The sequence below is a fragment of the Colias croceus genome, chromosome 28 (assembly GCF_905220415.1).
Source record: "Colias croceus chromosome 28, ilColCroc2.1".
Classification (NCBI taxonomy): Eukaryota; Metazoa; Arthropoda; class Insecta; order Lepidoptera; family Pieridae; genus Colias; species Colias croceus.
The window spans coordinates 3,375,435-3,394,327 of NC_059564.1; the positions used below are offsets into that span (position 1 = coordinate 3,375,435).

At 32.4% G+C, this 18,893-nt stretch overlaps 1 protein-coding gene and 1 long non-coding RNA gene across 2 annotated transcripts in view; one reads left to right on the top strand and one right to left on the bottom strand.

Annotated features, from left to right (window-relative positions):
- Nucleotides 1–1,107: 1,107 nt before the first annotated feature.
- LOC123704063 lies at nt 1,108–4,444 on the bottom strand. The gene is made up of 2 exons (XR_006753079.1): nt 4,236–4,444; nt 1,108–1,335 (listed from the first exon to the last, which is right to left on the bottom strand). It is a non-coding gene; the product is annotated as an uncharacterized LOC123704063 (long non-coding RNA).
- A 508-nt stretch (nt 4,445–4,952) lies between these two features.
- LOC123704230 overlaps nt 4,953–18,893 on the top strand; it is an 87,026-nt gene continuing 73,085 nt past the window's right edge. The window contains exon 1 of the mRNA XM_045652541.1: nt 4,953–5,359. Coding sequence (XP_045508497.1) covers nt 5,207–5,359 — 153 coding nt within the window. The 5' untranslated portion in view covers nt 4,953–5,206. The remainder of the gene's footprint in view (nt 5,360–18,893) is intronic.

Here is an 18,893-nt window from a genome sequence, read left to right on the forward strand (position 1 = left end):
TAACGAAATGACAGCATTTAACTGGGATGATACTGCAGTACTTTTATTAAAAGAAAAGTATCAAGAAAATGAACCATTGTATAAAGCCGGTGACCTGCATTCAGCGGCAAGGCGGTCTGAAACCCGGCGGCATGTATGGATGCATCCTTTCCCTCAAAATAAAAGATTTATTGGTTCTTCCACAAGTAACCCGGCCATCGACAGCAGGAACAATTCGAAGAAATTATTTGGTATCATGACTGCGTTAGAGCCCGTGATTGAAACACAGTGCAGTATGTATACGGTTTGCCGTATGTACATGCAAAAAGTTTATATTATGTTCTGACCATTTTGAAATTGTATGCTTATTTTTTTAATACTGATTAGACTAGGCTTTTTTATGTATAATTTTTTTTGATCTCATATAATGTTAATTATGTGATATTACGACTGAAAAGGAGGTATTTTTTGTTGTAGTTGTTTTTTCTAATCATAAAAGGTATGGTTATGTATGTTTTGTTGATTATTTAAAATATAAAATATATAGTAACGAAGATTTATTAATAAAAACATACTTTTTAATTTGTGTACTTTTTCTTGTTTTAAAAATGGTATACCTTTGTAGACCACGCGACCTCACACGTCACTTTAAGATACGCGACTACTGTAGGGTTAATACACATATCAACCAAGTCTAGGGATATACAGGGTGTAATCGTTAAGTGTGCACAGGCGATTATTCCGTAACTATTGCAGATATCAAAGGACTTTAAACTGATATCGAAAGTACTTAACCTAATGAGTAAAATGGCCAGAATACATTTTTTAAAATAAAACGAGAAATATATACAAAGGTTTTGCTATACTAAATTTTCGAGTATGTATCACTAGCTTTCCGACCTTAGCCTGCTTTGTCTAAAATCTAATAAATTATATATAGATAAACCTTCCTTGATCACTCTATCTATTAAAAAAACTGCATCAAAATCATTTGCGTAGTTTTAAAGATTTAAGCATAGGTACATAGGGATATAGGGACAGAGCAAGCGACTTTATTTCATACTAGCTAATAGCTATGTAGTGATAGTGTATTGGGGGGATTTCGGATGTGGATAAATTTGAAACAAATTGTGAGAACTGAGATTACCTGATTTATATTGAACTCATAAGTTTCTTTTTTTATTTGAAGCGGCTATGGTAATGGATTTTGAATTTTAATATTTTAATCAAATTTATAAATTAAGTGGCATCTTTCCATGTTTTATCTTCTACACCCATCAGTGTCGGTCCAGAAACGAGAATATATCGGCGAATAACACTATGGAGCATCATAGGTAGTTCAAGTTGCATTCACATCTGAAAAAAAAAGCAACACATCTTTTAATACATATGTAAATACTAGTGGTCCGCCCCGGCTTCGCCCGTGGTACATATTTCGCAATAAAAGGTAGCCTATGTCCTTTCTCGGGTATCAAAATATCTCCATACCAAATTTCATGCAAATTGGTTCAGTAGTTTAGTCGTGATTGAGTAACAGACAGACAGACAGACAGAGTTACTTTCGCATTTATAATATTAGTATGGATGTTATGTATTTTAGACCTGTTTGAAATCATCTATGCCTATATACAGAATTTATTCGTTAAGTGTGCACAGGCGATTATTCCGTTACTATGACAAAATATATCAAAAAACTTTAAAATGATATCGAAAATTACGATATACATATCTTAATGACTTATCCAAATGTGTAAAATGACATAGTTAACTTTGAATTTATATTTTTTGGTTTTTATGGCATTCAAATGCTTTATAAATATAAATTTATAAAGAATAGAAAAAATTCGATCACGAGGCGGGACTCGAACCCGCATCCTTCGCGCCATTCCGGGGCGGATGCCTAACCAACTCAGCCACTCGTGACCCGCCCGAGTAATCGAATTTATTCTATCCTTTCAGTTTTATGTGTCTTAAGGATAGAATAAATTCGATTACTCGGGCGGGTCACGAGTGGCTGAGTTGGTTAGGCATCCGCCCCGGAATGGCGCGAAGGATGCGGGTTCGAGTCCCGCCTCGTGATCGAATTTTTTCTATTCTTTATAAATTTATATAGTTAACTTTATCAAAATAAAACCAGAAATATCCAGTTTTTTATATCCTGTAGGGACTTACGATATCAGTAGTTTTTTGATATCTGTAATAGTTACGGAATAATCACCTGTGCACACTTAACGATTACACCCTGTTAAAGTCCCAAATAGAGGTAAATGCTATGGCATTTAGCTTTAAATCAATAAGCATAAACAGTAAACACGTTATTATTAAATAGTCATATTCACATTTCACCCCCATGTGGGGAGAATGTAACTATCTAATATCTATGTATTAAGTTTTCAAAGCGATTATATTGATAACTATCGAACCGTCCGGCTTCGCCCGTGGTACATATTTACGTTTTCTCTACATAAGAACCATCTTCGTACCTACTTCATGGAATATAATAAAAAAAGAATTATCGAAATCGGTTCAGCCGTTCATACGTGATGCAGTGACAACGCGAAACGGGTTGCATTTTTATATAATATATCTTAATATATATAAATCTCGTTTCACAATGTTTGTCCTCAATGGACTCCTAAACCACTTAACCGATTACAATAAAATTCGCACACCATGTGCAGTTCGATCCAACTTGAGAGATAGGATAGGTTTTATCCCGGAAATCCCACGGGAAAGGGAACTATGCGGGGTTTTCTCTGAAAACGCGAGCGAAGCTGCGGGCGGAAAGCTAGTATAGATATAGATTTTACATTAATTTTACAATTTAATTGAAAATATTTATTTAATCATTAATGTGATATGTTTATGAGAATGTTATGCTATCCTATCCTTTAACCTACTGTATTATAAATGCGAAGATGGACGTGTACCTATGTATATATTTATTTTACTCTTTCACGCAAATACTACTGAACCGATTACAATGAAATTTAGCACACATATAGAGGGTTACTTGAATTAACACATAGGATAGGTTTTATCCCGGAAATCCCATGAGAGCGGAAACTATACGGGTTCTTTTTTTAAAACGCGGGCTTTACTGTTGCAAGGTTTAAGCTGATGGTCAGCTATGGCAAAAGGTAAATTTTAAATTTAAAAATTGATAGTCACATTCGCCACGGTTCACCTTCCGTCTTGTTTTATTCCTGTGATAGTTGCTTTCTAGTTTATATTTATAATTTTTTTCATTGAAAAAAAAATCTTTTTATAAGATGCATAAAATCGTAACTGGTTCTTAATTATAGCTCAATGATAAAATCACGTTTTTTCTGAGAATATTTCAAGCGTTTACGTACCTATTGCCGTTATTAATATCAAATCAACAAAAAAATATACTTAGTCCTTAGATCATTAAGTAATAATGATCTAAGACTTAGTCTCAAAAAAAATATGTACATAGTTATCTATAGTATCTTATAGTCTCTGAAATTTTCAAATGTTTAAATTTTAAATAACACGGTTTGAAATGATTTTTTTCACCTTCAAGAAAATTTCAAGTTCGATCAATCGAGGGGACTGTTTAATTTTGGGATTAATGTCAAAAAAAACTACACTTTTGCAAATAGAATAAAGTTCCGGATCGCGTATGAGGTTGCAAATTTGTAAATGCATCAGAATAGATGTTTTCGAAGTTTGCAGCCATGTTCCAAAACTTTTGTAATTATTTCGAGACCAACTTACTCGAAAAACTGACGACACAAATGATGATACGAAAAGAATTATAAATAAACATGTTCCGGTTAACAAAAAAGGTTTCAAATTTATACAACCGTTTGGTATATATTTCCGATATCTGTGTCAAGTCTGCAGAACTTTTGGATCGTTTTCATTCAGTTTAATAAAAAAAAAATTAACAAAAAATGTTCCGTACACATAGATTGGTTGCATATTAATTAATACGTGATATGAAATATTATATCGAAAACTTCCCCAAGTTTGCAGAACTTTTGGAATTTTTTTACGACCATACAACAAAAAATAATTTAATTGCAATTTTAACAATGTTCCGGACTGCGGACAAGGTTGCAAAATGAGATTTATTGTCGTCCCAATGTACTTGACCGAAGTTGAAGTTTGAAAACTTTTGATTTCGAATGTCGATATTGACTGGAGATTTCTGTAACTTATTCTAAAAAATAGTAGTTATTTTTGTTGTATATAACGAAAATATAAAGAAAGAATAAACACACGCTCACCTTGATTGCCATCAGCATTAAGCAGACACAGTTTTTTGAAAAAATATAAAAAGACCGCGAAACATAAAACTTGATTCTGTCTGCTCTTGGGCAGCTACCAATTACCATGTGAAGTAACTTTGAACTTTAAAGTAAAATGTCCTGTAATAAACGGCAACATCAACAGTATAAATTTCTTCTATTAAAAAATTCTATATATAAATATTTTAACGTATGGTTTACGCAAATATAAATTGATTAGGTACTATTTACTAAAAAATTACAATTCGAATTCACTTTTTGAAGAAATAATGGTATTGCTAGGTATAAAAAACCATAGAGTAAATGCACATGTAACTGAACACAAGGAAAAAGTAAATAATTATTTTTAAAAATGTTTTTAATTTTTATCAAATTATTTTTGGAAAAAATAAAATAAACAACAATAAAAATAGCTAGAGATATAAATATTATAATTTCAATATCATCGTATAATGAAACGTTAAACATTTACAGTGTCTATGGTTTGACAACAAACGTCCGATGTCATTTCAGTACTCTTTCTTAAATTATATTAAAATTTTACTTTAAATAAAATAATATAACCCTAATTTAATAATTAAATATTTAAATAAAATTTTTAAATTTGATTTGTGTGTTATAATAGTGTAAAATATGAAAAAGTTCTAAAAATATCCAAGCAGTTCCCGCGTGTTTCCTTCCCGCGCACGTCGCGCTCGTGGAAGTTGGTCATGGTCGTCCGCCAAACGGAAAGCCGCCATGATGGCTTTCTGTAAAGTACGCTCAATATGTAAAGTTTCGATATTGTTTTTCATTAATTGTGACTGAGTGCGTGCAAAAATTAACCATGGGAACGAACTAGAGTGTGCAAAGTGCTGTTTAAGGTCCTTTAGGACCTCCTGGAGGAGCTAAAAAGTGATTTATTAGTGCATTTTTGTGTCGACGCTAGCGTGTTTTGTTCTGTCAACAAAATGTCGAAGCTCTCGTTTAGGGCGAGGGCCCTGGATGCGTCCAAACCAATGCCGATATATCTCGCCGAGGAGCTTCCGGATTTACCGGACTACTCGGCGATTAACCGTGCAGTACCTCAAATGCCTTCTGGTATGGAAAAAGAGGAAGAAAGTGTGAGTATTCTACGCATTTAGGTGTTCAGTCATCAAAACTACTGTGTGTCGGCCATCATGTTTTGGTTTCGTGTTCTTACCGCCAGAGGCGTTGTATATTTATTTAGGAAATTATATTTTAGCTTGTATTTCTACATTTTATCAACGATTATTACTGAAAACCACACTTTTTCCTGTGAAAATATTTCGTTTACTTATATTTTCATAGTCCCCCGTCAAAATTATGTTTGACTGCCTTATGTCAATTTTTGGCGCATTATAACATGTGTTGTTTAGTACTGTTCCCAGTCTACTATGTTTGATATTTAATATCTCGGAGGTTCTAAATAGCACGGGGTTGTAATTTTGGGAGAATTTAGGTGAATGTATGTAGAAAATATAAAAAATTTACATCGAGGTGCCGGCTCGTTAAACATATGTTATTGTTTACAAACACAGCGTATGCCGGTACGCACGTTGTAATTTACACACTTAGGACAATTTTGTTACTATTATTAGGTATTTTCCAAGATAATTACTAATTTAGGATCATGTTAATCATCAGTACTTACTTTTATTTGATTATTCGTAATTAAAAAGTAGTTCTATAATATATTACATGACATATTATGCCTTAGTTATTTAAGGTTTTATTTCTTTCTTGTATCTAGTTTGAGGACCTATATAATATTATAGTTAATACCAACTACATATACATACATATTACTCTCAATTAAGATTATTTAAGTTTTGCTTTTGTAATACTGGTGGTTAGCATATCTTCTTTATCCTTTATCAATTAATAATAACAGACTAACTATACATTTTCACTTTACATAAGTTCTAAGTAAAAACGTCAACTAGGTATATTATTAGTATATTCTTCAACAAATATTGGATAAAGTAGTTTTTATCATATCTATACTAATATTATAAAGCTGAAGAATTTGTTTGTTTGTTTGTTTGAAAGCGCTAATCTCGGGATCTACTGGTCCGATTTGAAAAATTCTTTCGGTATTAGATAGCCCATTTATTGAGGAAGGTTATAGGCTATATATCATCACGCTACGACCAACAGGAATGGGACCACGGGGGTGAAACCGTGTGGAGCAGCTAGTATAATTATATTTAGCGTTTGCAAGTTTTTAATTATATGGAAATACCAAAAATTCTATATTTGCGGGAACTAATATTTAGAAATCAACAAACCTATCGGTTATAATGTTTTACTATAACAATTAGCATATTTTTAAAGTATAAACCATCGTTTAAAGGTTTTTGCCTTAAAAATTAGCATTTATATGTTACTTACAACTTTATTATTTCAACTAGCTGTTCCCCGCGGTTTCACCCGCAGTAATCCGCTCCTGTTGGTCTTAGCGTGATGATATATAGCCTATAGCCTTCATCGATAAATGGGCTATCTAACACCGAAAGAATTGTTCAAATTGGACCAGTAGTTGCCGAGATTAGCGAGTTCAAACAAACAAACAAACTCTTCAGCTTTATAATACATATTAGTATAGATTATAAATTATAATATTAGTATATATTATTAACAACTGATCAATGACTCACATTGCTATATAAGGAAATAGTGAATTTTGACTTGCTTACACATAGTGGATGCCTTGTTCTAAGCAATGACATCATGATATCGTAAATGGAAACAGATGATTATAGGTATTTAAACAGAATATGTATGTGTATAACATAAAAAAGAGTTTGTTTAAACATTCTTCTCTCAGAAACTACTGAGTTGATTTAAAAATTCTTACACTGGGACAAAGGTTATGTGATCCCTGACTGCTATAGGCACGTACCTCATACTTCAAGATGTACAGTCTATTCTATATGGACCGCTAGTTATTTTTTTTAATTGTGAATAGGGAAGCGCTTGACCACAATCTCGCCTGATGTTAAGCTGAGATGTGGTCTAAAATGGTACGCGCTTCCCTAGAAGGTACCTGTTGACTCTACGATTTTTGAACTTGTAAGATAACAATTTACTCTGCCGAAGTTGATAACTCAAAAACGGCTAAATGGATTTTAATGATAGGTACTATGTTGTTTTGGATGCCACATCAAGCAGCTGACTCAATTTATCATAGTAGTTTTCAATACACAAGAATTCTCTCACCTTTCACTCCTTTTTAAAAGAACACAGACTAAAATAATTGATGACAGATTATTTTTGTATGGGCCTTATGCGAATATACAGTATAAAAATGTTGTGTGGTTTCATGAAACCACGGTAAAAGTGAAACTTTTTTTCATACTATAGACATTTAACTAAAAATCATCGTATTTGTACGATAATTATCGTACGTATCGTGCGTCGCGCGACATGCGCTACACAGACCAAAAAGTTTGAGACGATGTAATAAAAGTTTCACTTTAATAAATGAATTTTAAAGTACATAGTTTTAAATTATAAAATGATGATTAGCTCTATTATTTGCTAATTTTCTTGCTAATTAAAATAATTGATTGCATCTAATGTCAATTCTGAATAATTAAAAATATTACCCAATTATAGTATTGTTCAAGTGAATTACGTTGTTCAGCTAAATTATGACAATTAAGCATAGTAATGAATTTGTGTGCATTACCAAGTTAGCATTACTTTAATTGAGGTTTGCATATTGTAATATTAAGTTGAAATGATGGAGATTTTTTTTTTAATTTATCGATTCATCATTTTGAGTTGGAATGATTTGAGCTGTTTCTATCGACATTCTCGTAAAATAGGTGTTCGACGTTCCGGGAATTTATCCGTATTATATTATGTATTATATAGTTCATAGGTAGTAGGCTTTATACATTTAATTGGATTAAGATTATATTATGAACTAGCGGTCCGCCCCGGCTTCGCCCGTGGTACATGTTTACGTTTTCTCTACATAAGATCCATCCTCGTACTTCAAGAAATATAATAAAAAAAGAATTATCGAAATCGGTTCAGCCGTTCTCGAGTTATGCGCTTACCAACACATTTTGCGATTCATTTTTATATATAAGATGTACATGGGATTTTATTACATAGACCTTAGACATTACGAGATTAACATAACTAATTAAATTTGGATATTTATTTCGTTTTCGATAACGTAAGTTCGTTTTGTATAGTTAACTTACTAGGTGAGTAACTTAGACCACACAATATACACCACTATTCTTATAGACAAGTAATAAATATTTACAATAACGGCGGTCAGGTAACCGCGCCCTACAAAATTAAAATGGGCAATCATTGTTGACCTATATTTTAAGCACTAACCTTTATTGAATTTATCATTTTTCAAACTAGTTATACCTTTTTATTCATGTAATCTCATAAAACATATTTAAATGCTGTATTGTGTTGAGATTTGAGTGGCTTTTACTCCACTTTATAAGTGTGTTTTTAAACGGAGCGGTCAAATGAAATAGGTCAAATGAAAACCAATCATGATGTCGTGGCGTGTTTCACATAACGAGCGTTGTTTTTCACGGGAGCGAAACGACAAATCGGTTAGTATTCGTGTATAGATGCAATTAATCTATAATTAGACACATATAATTTGGAAGTTGTATTCCTTACAAATCGTAACATGCACGCATGATTGGACGATTAATGGATCAGCTGTTTATTACCAATATGTGTGTATATCATTAATTTTGACATATGAGTGGCACTAGTTTTGTTACTTTTTATCAAAAAAACTTACGAGTGCAGAATGGTTTTACTTGATTTTGTCGTATATTATTATAAGCCGTTTAGGAAAGCATTGAAGAAAGTACTTAAAACATTTATAAATTTTATAAAATTTTACATGATATGTACTAGATAGGTATATCATTTAAAATTGTATAGATTTTAATAATAATAATAACCTTAGATCCTAATCCAAAAGCCGTCATCATAGCAATCAATTTTCTGAGAAAAGCTAGAAACATAGTCCATGACACGCAGATCGATCTTAGACACAGAATAATCGAAGATTGATGTTAATCCTTGATATGAGATGTACCTAGGTACTGGATATCATTAATTTCTGGCGTAGGTTGATAAAACCCTCATACCATATTTAGTTCTTTTTGTTTTAGACACAAGGTGATCAACCTCACTAAACTTTTTGCGATTAATTTACTATCGACTTCTTGACCTTATAGAGAAGGTCAACGATAACTCGTTTCTGAAATAAACGTGAACTTATTTACGGTAGTATTTATTTTTACTCTGTAACCTGCAGTATAATTAAAATTTGATACTATTGTATGAAATTTAGCTATAAATAATTATAAACATCCTAATTTATAATATAATAGATAATTTTTTATTTACTTTAACTAAACGAAACTTGTTGATAATTATGTATTAAGATTCGACTCAATCATTTATCTATTATGCCTTATGGTATGAGCTTTTACTCCTCTGTGAATCGGATCACAGTACGGTTGTAATTCATAACTCTATTGTGACAAAACTAAAATCGTAACAATACCTAAATTCCATTGTATTTACATTATAATACAAAGGGAAATATAGCGTTGTACATCAAACGTAATTAAACGACACATTTAATACTGTACGGTACCCACGATTAATTATATCAGGCGGTTATGGGTTGCGTAAAGTAACATGTTGTATCTATGACCTCTCTCGTGATTTGTCATTTTATACTTATGATGTGCTTGCATATAATCTGGTGCTTTTGTAATATGTATTGAGACAGGAAAATTTTATTTTTCGAGCGATGTGTACATAATATACATGTTTGCTAGGTTTAGATATTATAATGCCTTAGATATGTTTTAAGCGATATGGGGGTAGTATAATCCATATCGATATTATAAATAATTTCAAAAATGTTATTTCCAACGCCAAGAAATGACGTCAATATTTGACTCCAATTTCGTTTTCCATTCGTTATATGAGCGAAAATAGACATTATGAGTATGGAAAATCATATTTCGATCTAAAATATATTTCACAAATTGCCTACCAACGTTTGATTAAATACAATCCCCGGATTTGCGTAGGCGAACAATTTAAACAGTTTAACACGTTCGCTGCATTACGAGATCTATCAGATCCCTTGCAGGACTTTTGTTTTGTGCGTTGAATATAATCGTGTTTTTTCACTCCTTGCGGGAAGATCTAACTTGTAAAGTTATTTAAGTATGAGTAGGACAAATATACATATTTGCTTTCTACTTAAAGCTGAGTTCAATAACATTAAAAAATAAATTAGAGATGGATTAGGTCCCTAACGCACAGTACTGCAATTATATTCATTCCTTGCGTTAGGAGATATGTCGGTACTCGTGGAATCGTAGGCCTCGTAGACGCAAGAGAGTAGTCGGCGCGGGCGCTGCGTGCTTCGGTTTAGTGTTGTCCTAGCATCGATGTGGGAGCTCGCTCGTTTTGGAAATAATACTCGCGTATCTAGGTGTTGATAATTTTTTTATAAACAATGAGTTTTTTTAAAAGAAAAAAAGTGTAAAAAATCTATTTATTTTGGTGAGATTTCTAACAAACTCAAAATCAAACATTTATTTATTCAATTAGACTTCTTCTACAAGCACTTTTGAAACGTCATTACATATTTTTAACATTTACCACCGATTTGGAAAGCAGTATCTACAGAGAAGAACAAAAAATCAAAGCCGGATTATACTGCTGCATCGTCCAGTATAATAAAAATTTTGGAAAGTGTTCGGAAAACGAATTGTTACCATATGCGCGCAATGCAAGCAATCAATGTGCTTACCATGTTTTAATGAAAAACACTTTTCATAATTAATAAAACTATTTCAATCGACAACTGACATTCCCATCTCTACTTACTACACACATTGAACTATCTTCGGTTGCGGTACGAGATACAATCGATATCTAATTTTTTTTTTGTATTTGTAGTTTATTCAAATGTCATAACTGCGTGCGAACCTAGCAAAATATAAAACAATAGACTATCTTTCATCCACAAAAACTTCAAAGTATATGCCATTGTTTTCTGGAAGATATAAATTATTTTCAAAACTGTATCTTTAGGAGACTGATTAGGTCTCAAACGCACCAATGGGTTGGTAAGTTTCGAGATCTTTTAGGTCTCCAAAGCACCAGCTGAAAGTTCTTTGATAATGATGGCGCAGTGAACGTGTTAACTAAACAGTCTATATCTATCAAGAAGCTTATATCTAATACACTGGAACTTGCCAAGTTAGGTGTGAAAGGGACAAAAAACAACCAGGCGTCATTCAAGGTCATACCTTCCCGTGACAAGTCAACGTCCATAGTGCAATCTCCAGTGTATTAGATATAAGCTTCTTGATATCTATATTTAATTTTCCATTACTGCTATATTGTTCGTTTAATTATTGATACGTTAAATCTCTGATCATTTCAATAATATGTCTATAGGTACTCTATTTTGTATACAAATTATGTTACTTATTGAAAAGATAAAATAATTATTCTGTTTAGAAAAGTTGAGTTTTGGATTAGAGCAAGGGACGAAATAAAACTCACATTAAAGGTATTGAACTTTAATTTTCAGAATAAAGAAGCCTCGAAGATATATTGATATTATAAGCATGAACAAAATCGGATCATCCATTGATCTAAAACAAAACAAACAAACATGTTATATTAATCAAACATAGTTATGTAATTAGTAGCGAGATATTATATACATTAATTAAGAGTTTTAGCTCTAAATTCGGAACTGATTTAAAACGAAAACATGAAATATCAAATTCAAACAAAACTCCCTGAAAAGTTTTGAGACTCTAGCGTTCGTTATCCACCTAATATTTGGGTAATATTTGGGTTTACCCCCGTTGAATCACCCTTAACTTTCACCTTCCATAATGTACTCTATTAAAAACACTATGTTCTTTTGTTACACGATGTTATTATGAATTTTTAAAATGATTCGATAGACCTAAACCTTCCTACAAAAAACAACTCATAAACATGTAATTAGTGTGTGGTCTATCCGAACCAATACCGCCTTTATTGCACCAGTTTAGAGTTCAATTTCACGTTAAATTTATCACAATCGTGTGCTTTTAGTGTCTATAAAATTGTATTATGCTATGACGTCAATAAGGGGTGCAAGGGAACGGAATTGGAAGGGTGAAATTGCATGTTACACGAGTTTAAACTTTGAATACATTGGCATAGAGTTTTAATTCGGACTGTGCGTGCGTTTTTAAGTTTTAATAACATCCTGTCTAGTGCAGACCTATCAATAACACTACCCTTTCGTTTATTCTAACAATTTGGGTTTCGAGTGACCTGCTATTTTATGAGGAAAGTCCAAAGGTCGAATATCATTACACGTTGAGGAAAACCTAATAGTTAATCTGAATAATTGTTGGTTTGGTTTATGTTGGACTTCGGGAGTCACGAAAACGTTTCAATAAATACCTACTATTTATTATGTAATATGAGGAAACAAGCAAAACACCATCATCCTCATTTATTCAATACTAGATTTTCGCCCGCGGCTTCGCCCGCGTTTGCAAAGGAAAACCCGCGTAGTTCCCGTTCCCGTGGGATTTCCGGGATAAAAACTATCCTATGTGTTAATCCAAGTTACCCTCTATATGTGTGCTAAATTTCATTGTAATCGGTTCAGTAGTTTTTACGTGAAAGAGTAACAAACATCCATACTTACAAACTTTCGCCTTTATAATATTTATTCAATATTTTGTATATTTTCTACAAAGGTTATCTGTATGAAAATGTATTCAAATAAATTCAATTTTACTAATGTATCTGCCCAAACAAAGAACTTTCGAAAGCTTGAAATAATGCTTAAGTGTTGTAGCAAAGTACATTTAATCTGTTGGGTCTAAAGAAACATTTTCTCGAAAGCAAAATTCTCGAAAAATAGAATTTCTAAAATTTAATTATATGGGAAGCTCACGGAACTGAATTTTGTCGTGAGCTTGATATTAAAAAGTGGATGTGTTCGCTATTAAATTAAATGAAAACACGAGTAATTTTTCAAAACAGTACTTTAATTAAAACGCTTTTTCATGAGTATTTTTATCTCGCTCTAGCACATGATTTAATATTGCTAATGTTGTGTTTTGTCTCAGTTTCCCACAAGTGGAATTTCGAGCGCTAACATTTGGAGGCACTTTAGATTTTTAAGTTTTTTTTACTTGCCTAATGGACTGATTCTAATCTAAATTTGCGGGTAAATTGTTTAGTGATGAAATATATAGAACTACTTTACGTTGTTTCTACTAAATGAAGCGTATAATTTTCCGCAAATTGCTGTTGTTTCTGTTTAAAATTTAAACCTAATTTGTGTACTGGGAAGGTGTAATTTCGAAAAATTGAAATGGTTTAACTTAGTAGTATTAGGGTTGGTGCACAATGAATCATGATTATACCCTAATCTCGGTTTAATTTAAGTTATAACACTCGTGCAGTCTTCTGTCGTTATTCTAGTTTAGATTTACAACAACATGTGCAGTTGGCCTTTATCCAATATCCGATACAGTTAAATTGTGGCTAATAAAATTAAGTGCTATAAAAGATTCATGATTTGCATCTTTTTACGATGTATTTTATATGCAGAAAGTGTATACAAATTATATTAGCTGGATAGACAAAGGCATTTTTTGTAAATTAATATTATTAAAGTATTTCTTTCTTTCTTTCTAAATACATAGTGCGAACGTATAGTTTGAAATAAATCTGATAAAACCTTTTTAGTTTTGCAAGCTACTGTATAAAGTTTCTATACTAATATTATAAAGCTGAAGAGTTTGTTTGTTTGTTTGAACGCGCTAATCTCGAGAACTACTGGTCCAATTTAAAAAATTATTTCGGTGTTAGATAGCTAATTTATCGAGGAAGGTTTATAGGCTTTATATCATCACGGGAGAGGAGTCACGGGGGTGAAACAGCGCGGAGCAGCTAGTTTATTATATTGTGAATCAATTCTTCTTCTTATTTTCTCATAAAGACACGACACAATATGTCACTCCATTATAGCTAGTAAAGTTTTCCTCTATCAATACTCGTTGTACAATAGAAAGCAACGACATCCAACAACTGTGTAGATATTTCTCCATGAGACCATTTGTCATTGTGCGGACTAGCTACTCCCGGTCGGCCGTCAATCGATTAAAAATATTCTTTTTCTCGTGAATGCAGTCCAATCAAGATGTTTTGTCCTTATCTAGCTGTATGTAGGAAACAAGGAGAGCCAGTGTATATTTTTTGTTTGATACATACTTACTGGTACTTTGCGTTGTGAGAATTTCGCTATTTTGAATTTTTATTATGGCTGCATAAAACCTTGGTGAATATCGATGTGTTCTTTAATATGTGTATGATTACTTTATTTACAATAATCTGTAGCCTGCCTTTACGTAAAATCATCTGTTGTATAAATTGTAGAAAAAAGTCGTAAAGTATTCCTAATAGCCCTATGTGAAAAGATGTTCTGACAGAACAACTTTTGTCTGGTCGGGTAGTTCATTGTTTTAATTTTAATTAAGGACATTTCAGTTTCATCAAAGTCTACAGTAACGAAAATTAATATTGAAACAACACAATTATAGGCAGGTTTCAAGTAACTACATAAAGTTCGACGTATTCGCATCGCCTGGGGGTTGGGACGTGGTGATTAAATTCATTGTTGTTTATACCTATTATTAAGTAGGGACATAATTTAATTGCATTGCAAATTGCAATAGTATATCCGATATAGTAGGTACATATGTTTTGTCGTAGTTGGCAAAATATTATGCGTGGGGGACGTACCTATAATGCGTCTGATGCGTTTCATAAAGTTTTTAATTATTATTATTTTTATTACACATACATAGACAACAGGACCTACTCTAAACTATTACACGTCCATAAACTTTCCACAATAAACTGCTCTTACTATGAAACATTCATTCACTTGCTGTACAGTAGTTATTTATCGCTAATAATAAACTGTAAAGCACGATACTTTTAAAAGTGACGTAGGAACGAAAGTCATGCACAATTAATTATTATTCCAAACATGGTGGGAGCTTCGCTTATTAAAAATTATCACGCGTTGTCCCTGCAGACAGAATTACGTATAGTAAATACGTTTTTCGGACTATTTGTATGCAACGAATCGGCTGATAACCTCAGGTTATGTAACTTTTGTTTAAAGCAGTACGCTGTACGTTGTATAAAATTTGACATGGGAATTCTGATTTCGTGCAATTTATGAATGTTCTTATGTCTTCAGCAGTTTTACAGGCTTTTAAGCAACACACGCTTGTAGGTTGGATTTTTACGTGTATTTTATGAAGGTGAATAATTAAAATTTGAATGCTAGTAAAGTAAATTGATCAGTTTAAAATACAATACTAGGTTTCCGCCCGCGGCTTCGCCTTTGTCTAAAACCTAATAAATTATAATATACTAAAACCTTCCTCTTGAATCACTCTATCTATTAAAAAAACCGCATCAAAATCCGTTGCGTAGTTTTAAAGATTTAAGCATACAAAGGGACATAGGGAAATAGGGAAAGAGAAAGCGACTTTGTTTTATACTATGTAGTATGATGATTGTCTGAAAGGAACATTGAAAATTTACACGAAGATACCTAATGTAACTATGCTTGAATAATCTTGATTGTCATTGTGTAAGGTTAGTTAGATGTAAAAATTTAAGCTATCTTTATCTAATCGAAAATCACAATCAAGATACAATCTACACATAAAATATTACCACACTGATTACTGATTACGATTAGTAACTATTTTTCATGACGATTGCGCGAACATACATTTTTCTTCGGTTGTCAGTCAGTAACAAATAACAATAGATTTTTTTAAGTTTTTAAATTAATACTTATAGCATAGACTATTTCCTTATGTATGTATGTATATTGACTAGAAACAGTTAACACTTACAAGACAGTTAGTTTTTAAATCAGCTAAAGGAATGTATAGTTTATATTATACATCCTTATGTATCTAACGTATGGAGTTCACATTTCTTTAAGGAGATTGGCGCCGCTTTCCCATTGCCGTATATAATACTGTATAAGGAAATAGCAAATGATTCAGACGTATTGCTACGGTTAGGTATTTATTAGTTCAATATAAGTAAGGTTAGGCACAGTATGACTAACGTTGTGTTTTAGATAGGACTAAGTATCATTGCTAAAGGTATTAAAGTTGTCTATACGAATTTAGTACCTTCTCGTAAGGCAGTAAAGACTAGTTTGCTATGAATTATCGAATCTCTTGCAGTAGGTACCTTTTAAGAGTAATGCGATTAATTGAAGTACGTACTGCTTTTGTGATTTTATTCAAGTCTATTTTGTTAAATCGATGTTTGTATGTATAGCTTTATTGTAAAACTATCTCTATCTATAATACATAAGTAGGTATAATATACTGATGTAGTCTTCAAACGATTAAAATGTTAGTTAACAAGCTTCCCACCCGCGGCATCGCCCGCGCAGTCAAAGAAAAACCCGCACAGTTCCTGTTCCCGTGGGATTTCCGGGATAAAACCTATCCTATGTCCTTTCTCGGGTATCAAAATATCTCTATGCCAAATTTCATGAAAATTGGTTCAGTAGTTTAGGCGTGATTGAGTAACAGATAGACAGACAGAGTTACTTTCGCATTTATAATATTAGTACGGATATACGAACACGAACATCTTACAAATAACTAATAAGACACAAGGGATGTACGGAGTCGATTCATGTTTTCAAATTAACATACGAAAGGCATACGGGAAACATGCACCTTGTTTTACGCACGTGTCTCGCAGGTGTATGGACATGAATCATCGATATAAATATAGAGGACAGTGTATTATACAATCGTGGATGCGTCAGGTTGTTTTGGAAGGCTTGAGGGATCTGGAACGAATGTGTATAGCTTTGGGTTTGTTGATAAGTAACTAGTGGCTTGTATGGGTTTAAAAGTAAGGTCAAGTCTCTCGTATAGTTATAGTTATCAATCATGTGTGCACTTATTTATTTTTAATTCAGTGCTATCGTTTTTAATTTTAATGAACAGTATTATAGTTTTGTTGTAGACATGCTAAATAGATAAAATAGTTAGATAGAAAAAACAAATCTACCTATTTGATAAAACATCGATGTGATTATCTTTATGCCTACATTCAAGTATGTAGAATTCCTTAATAACAAGCGGTCAATGACCTCTACCTCCAAAAAAATGGTAAAATACTATTTTTACATATTTGGGCATTCTTAGTAGGTAGTTGGTGGACCGTTTATGACGGAATGAATGAATGTATGAATTTATCAAATATAATTCCATATTCTGAAGTGAAAATATATGTTCAAATTTAATTGGTGTTTCGTACTACATACACGCTTGGAGTCAATGAACCTTGAAGTATATGTACATATATGTATGTTTGTGCGAAAAAAGTTCCTTAGATACCTACTACGAATTGTAGGGGAAATGGGAAGCTTATACCATTAATATTAATGTATGTATTTCCCTCTGTCCACGTGTTTTTTTTTTTAACTCGACCCTTTCAAGTTTCAAAAATGATCTCGCTATCTTTACTTTCGTAAGGGGCTGTCCATTAATCACGTGAGGCTCGAAAGGGGGGGGAGGGGTCCATCAAAACATCACGAAATATCACAAGGGGGAGGGGGGGTAAAGTAATATATCACGTGTATTTATTTTTAGTCAAACGCGTTCAACTTTTTCGCATATCTTTCATTATTTTTATGTCATTCAAAAACAAACTGCAATCTTTCTGGCTACCTTAGTAGTCTTTAATTTACTATAATAAAATTAGATGATACTTATACCAGTATTTTTTTATAAATAAAAAATTGATACTTTGCAGGTACGAAAAAATACACGTGATATAGGGGGGAGGGGGGAGGGGTAGTCTTAAACCTCACCAAGTATCACCAAGGGGGAGGGGGGATCAAAAAATACCAAAAACAACATCACGTGATTAATGGATGGCCCCTAACAAAACAAATTTGACTAACAAATCAAAAGCAACATGCGTCATTCTATTTCCGTACGTATTTGTATAGTAATAGGGTTGATTATTGATTTATAGATGAATGTGTACATAACTCGACCTTGAAATAATCGTAAACGTATTTAGAAGGCATTGCCATGGTATTTTACGACTTATGATAGGGTCTGATTTTAATATAAATGTTACGATTTATATATCTTATCTTAGATTTGTTTGTAAGAACATTCTCTTATTCATTTCGCAGAGATAAATAATTATTGTATCATGTTATGGAAAATATATGATTATTTCGTGAGATTTTTACGTGAGCCTATACTTTATACTTGTCTTAATTCTTAGCCAGTTTTAACAATACATATGTGTAGAACGTATAATGTTTAAAAAATAAGAGAATTCAAAATCTTAAAATAAATTTCTAACATTAAGCAACTCAAATGGCTCAGTAATTTGAGCAATGAAATTTTGGCTTCGCTCAGTTGGCAAAGAGTAGTTACTAGATAAGTAGATAGGAATAGTTGCATTCCATAACTCAAGAATTTAATATTTATCATACTAATG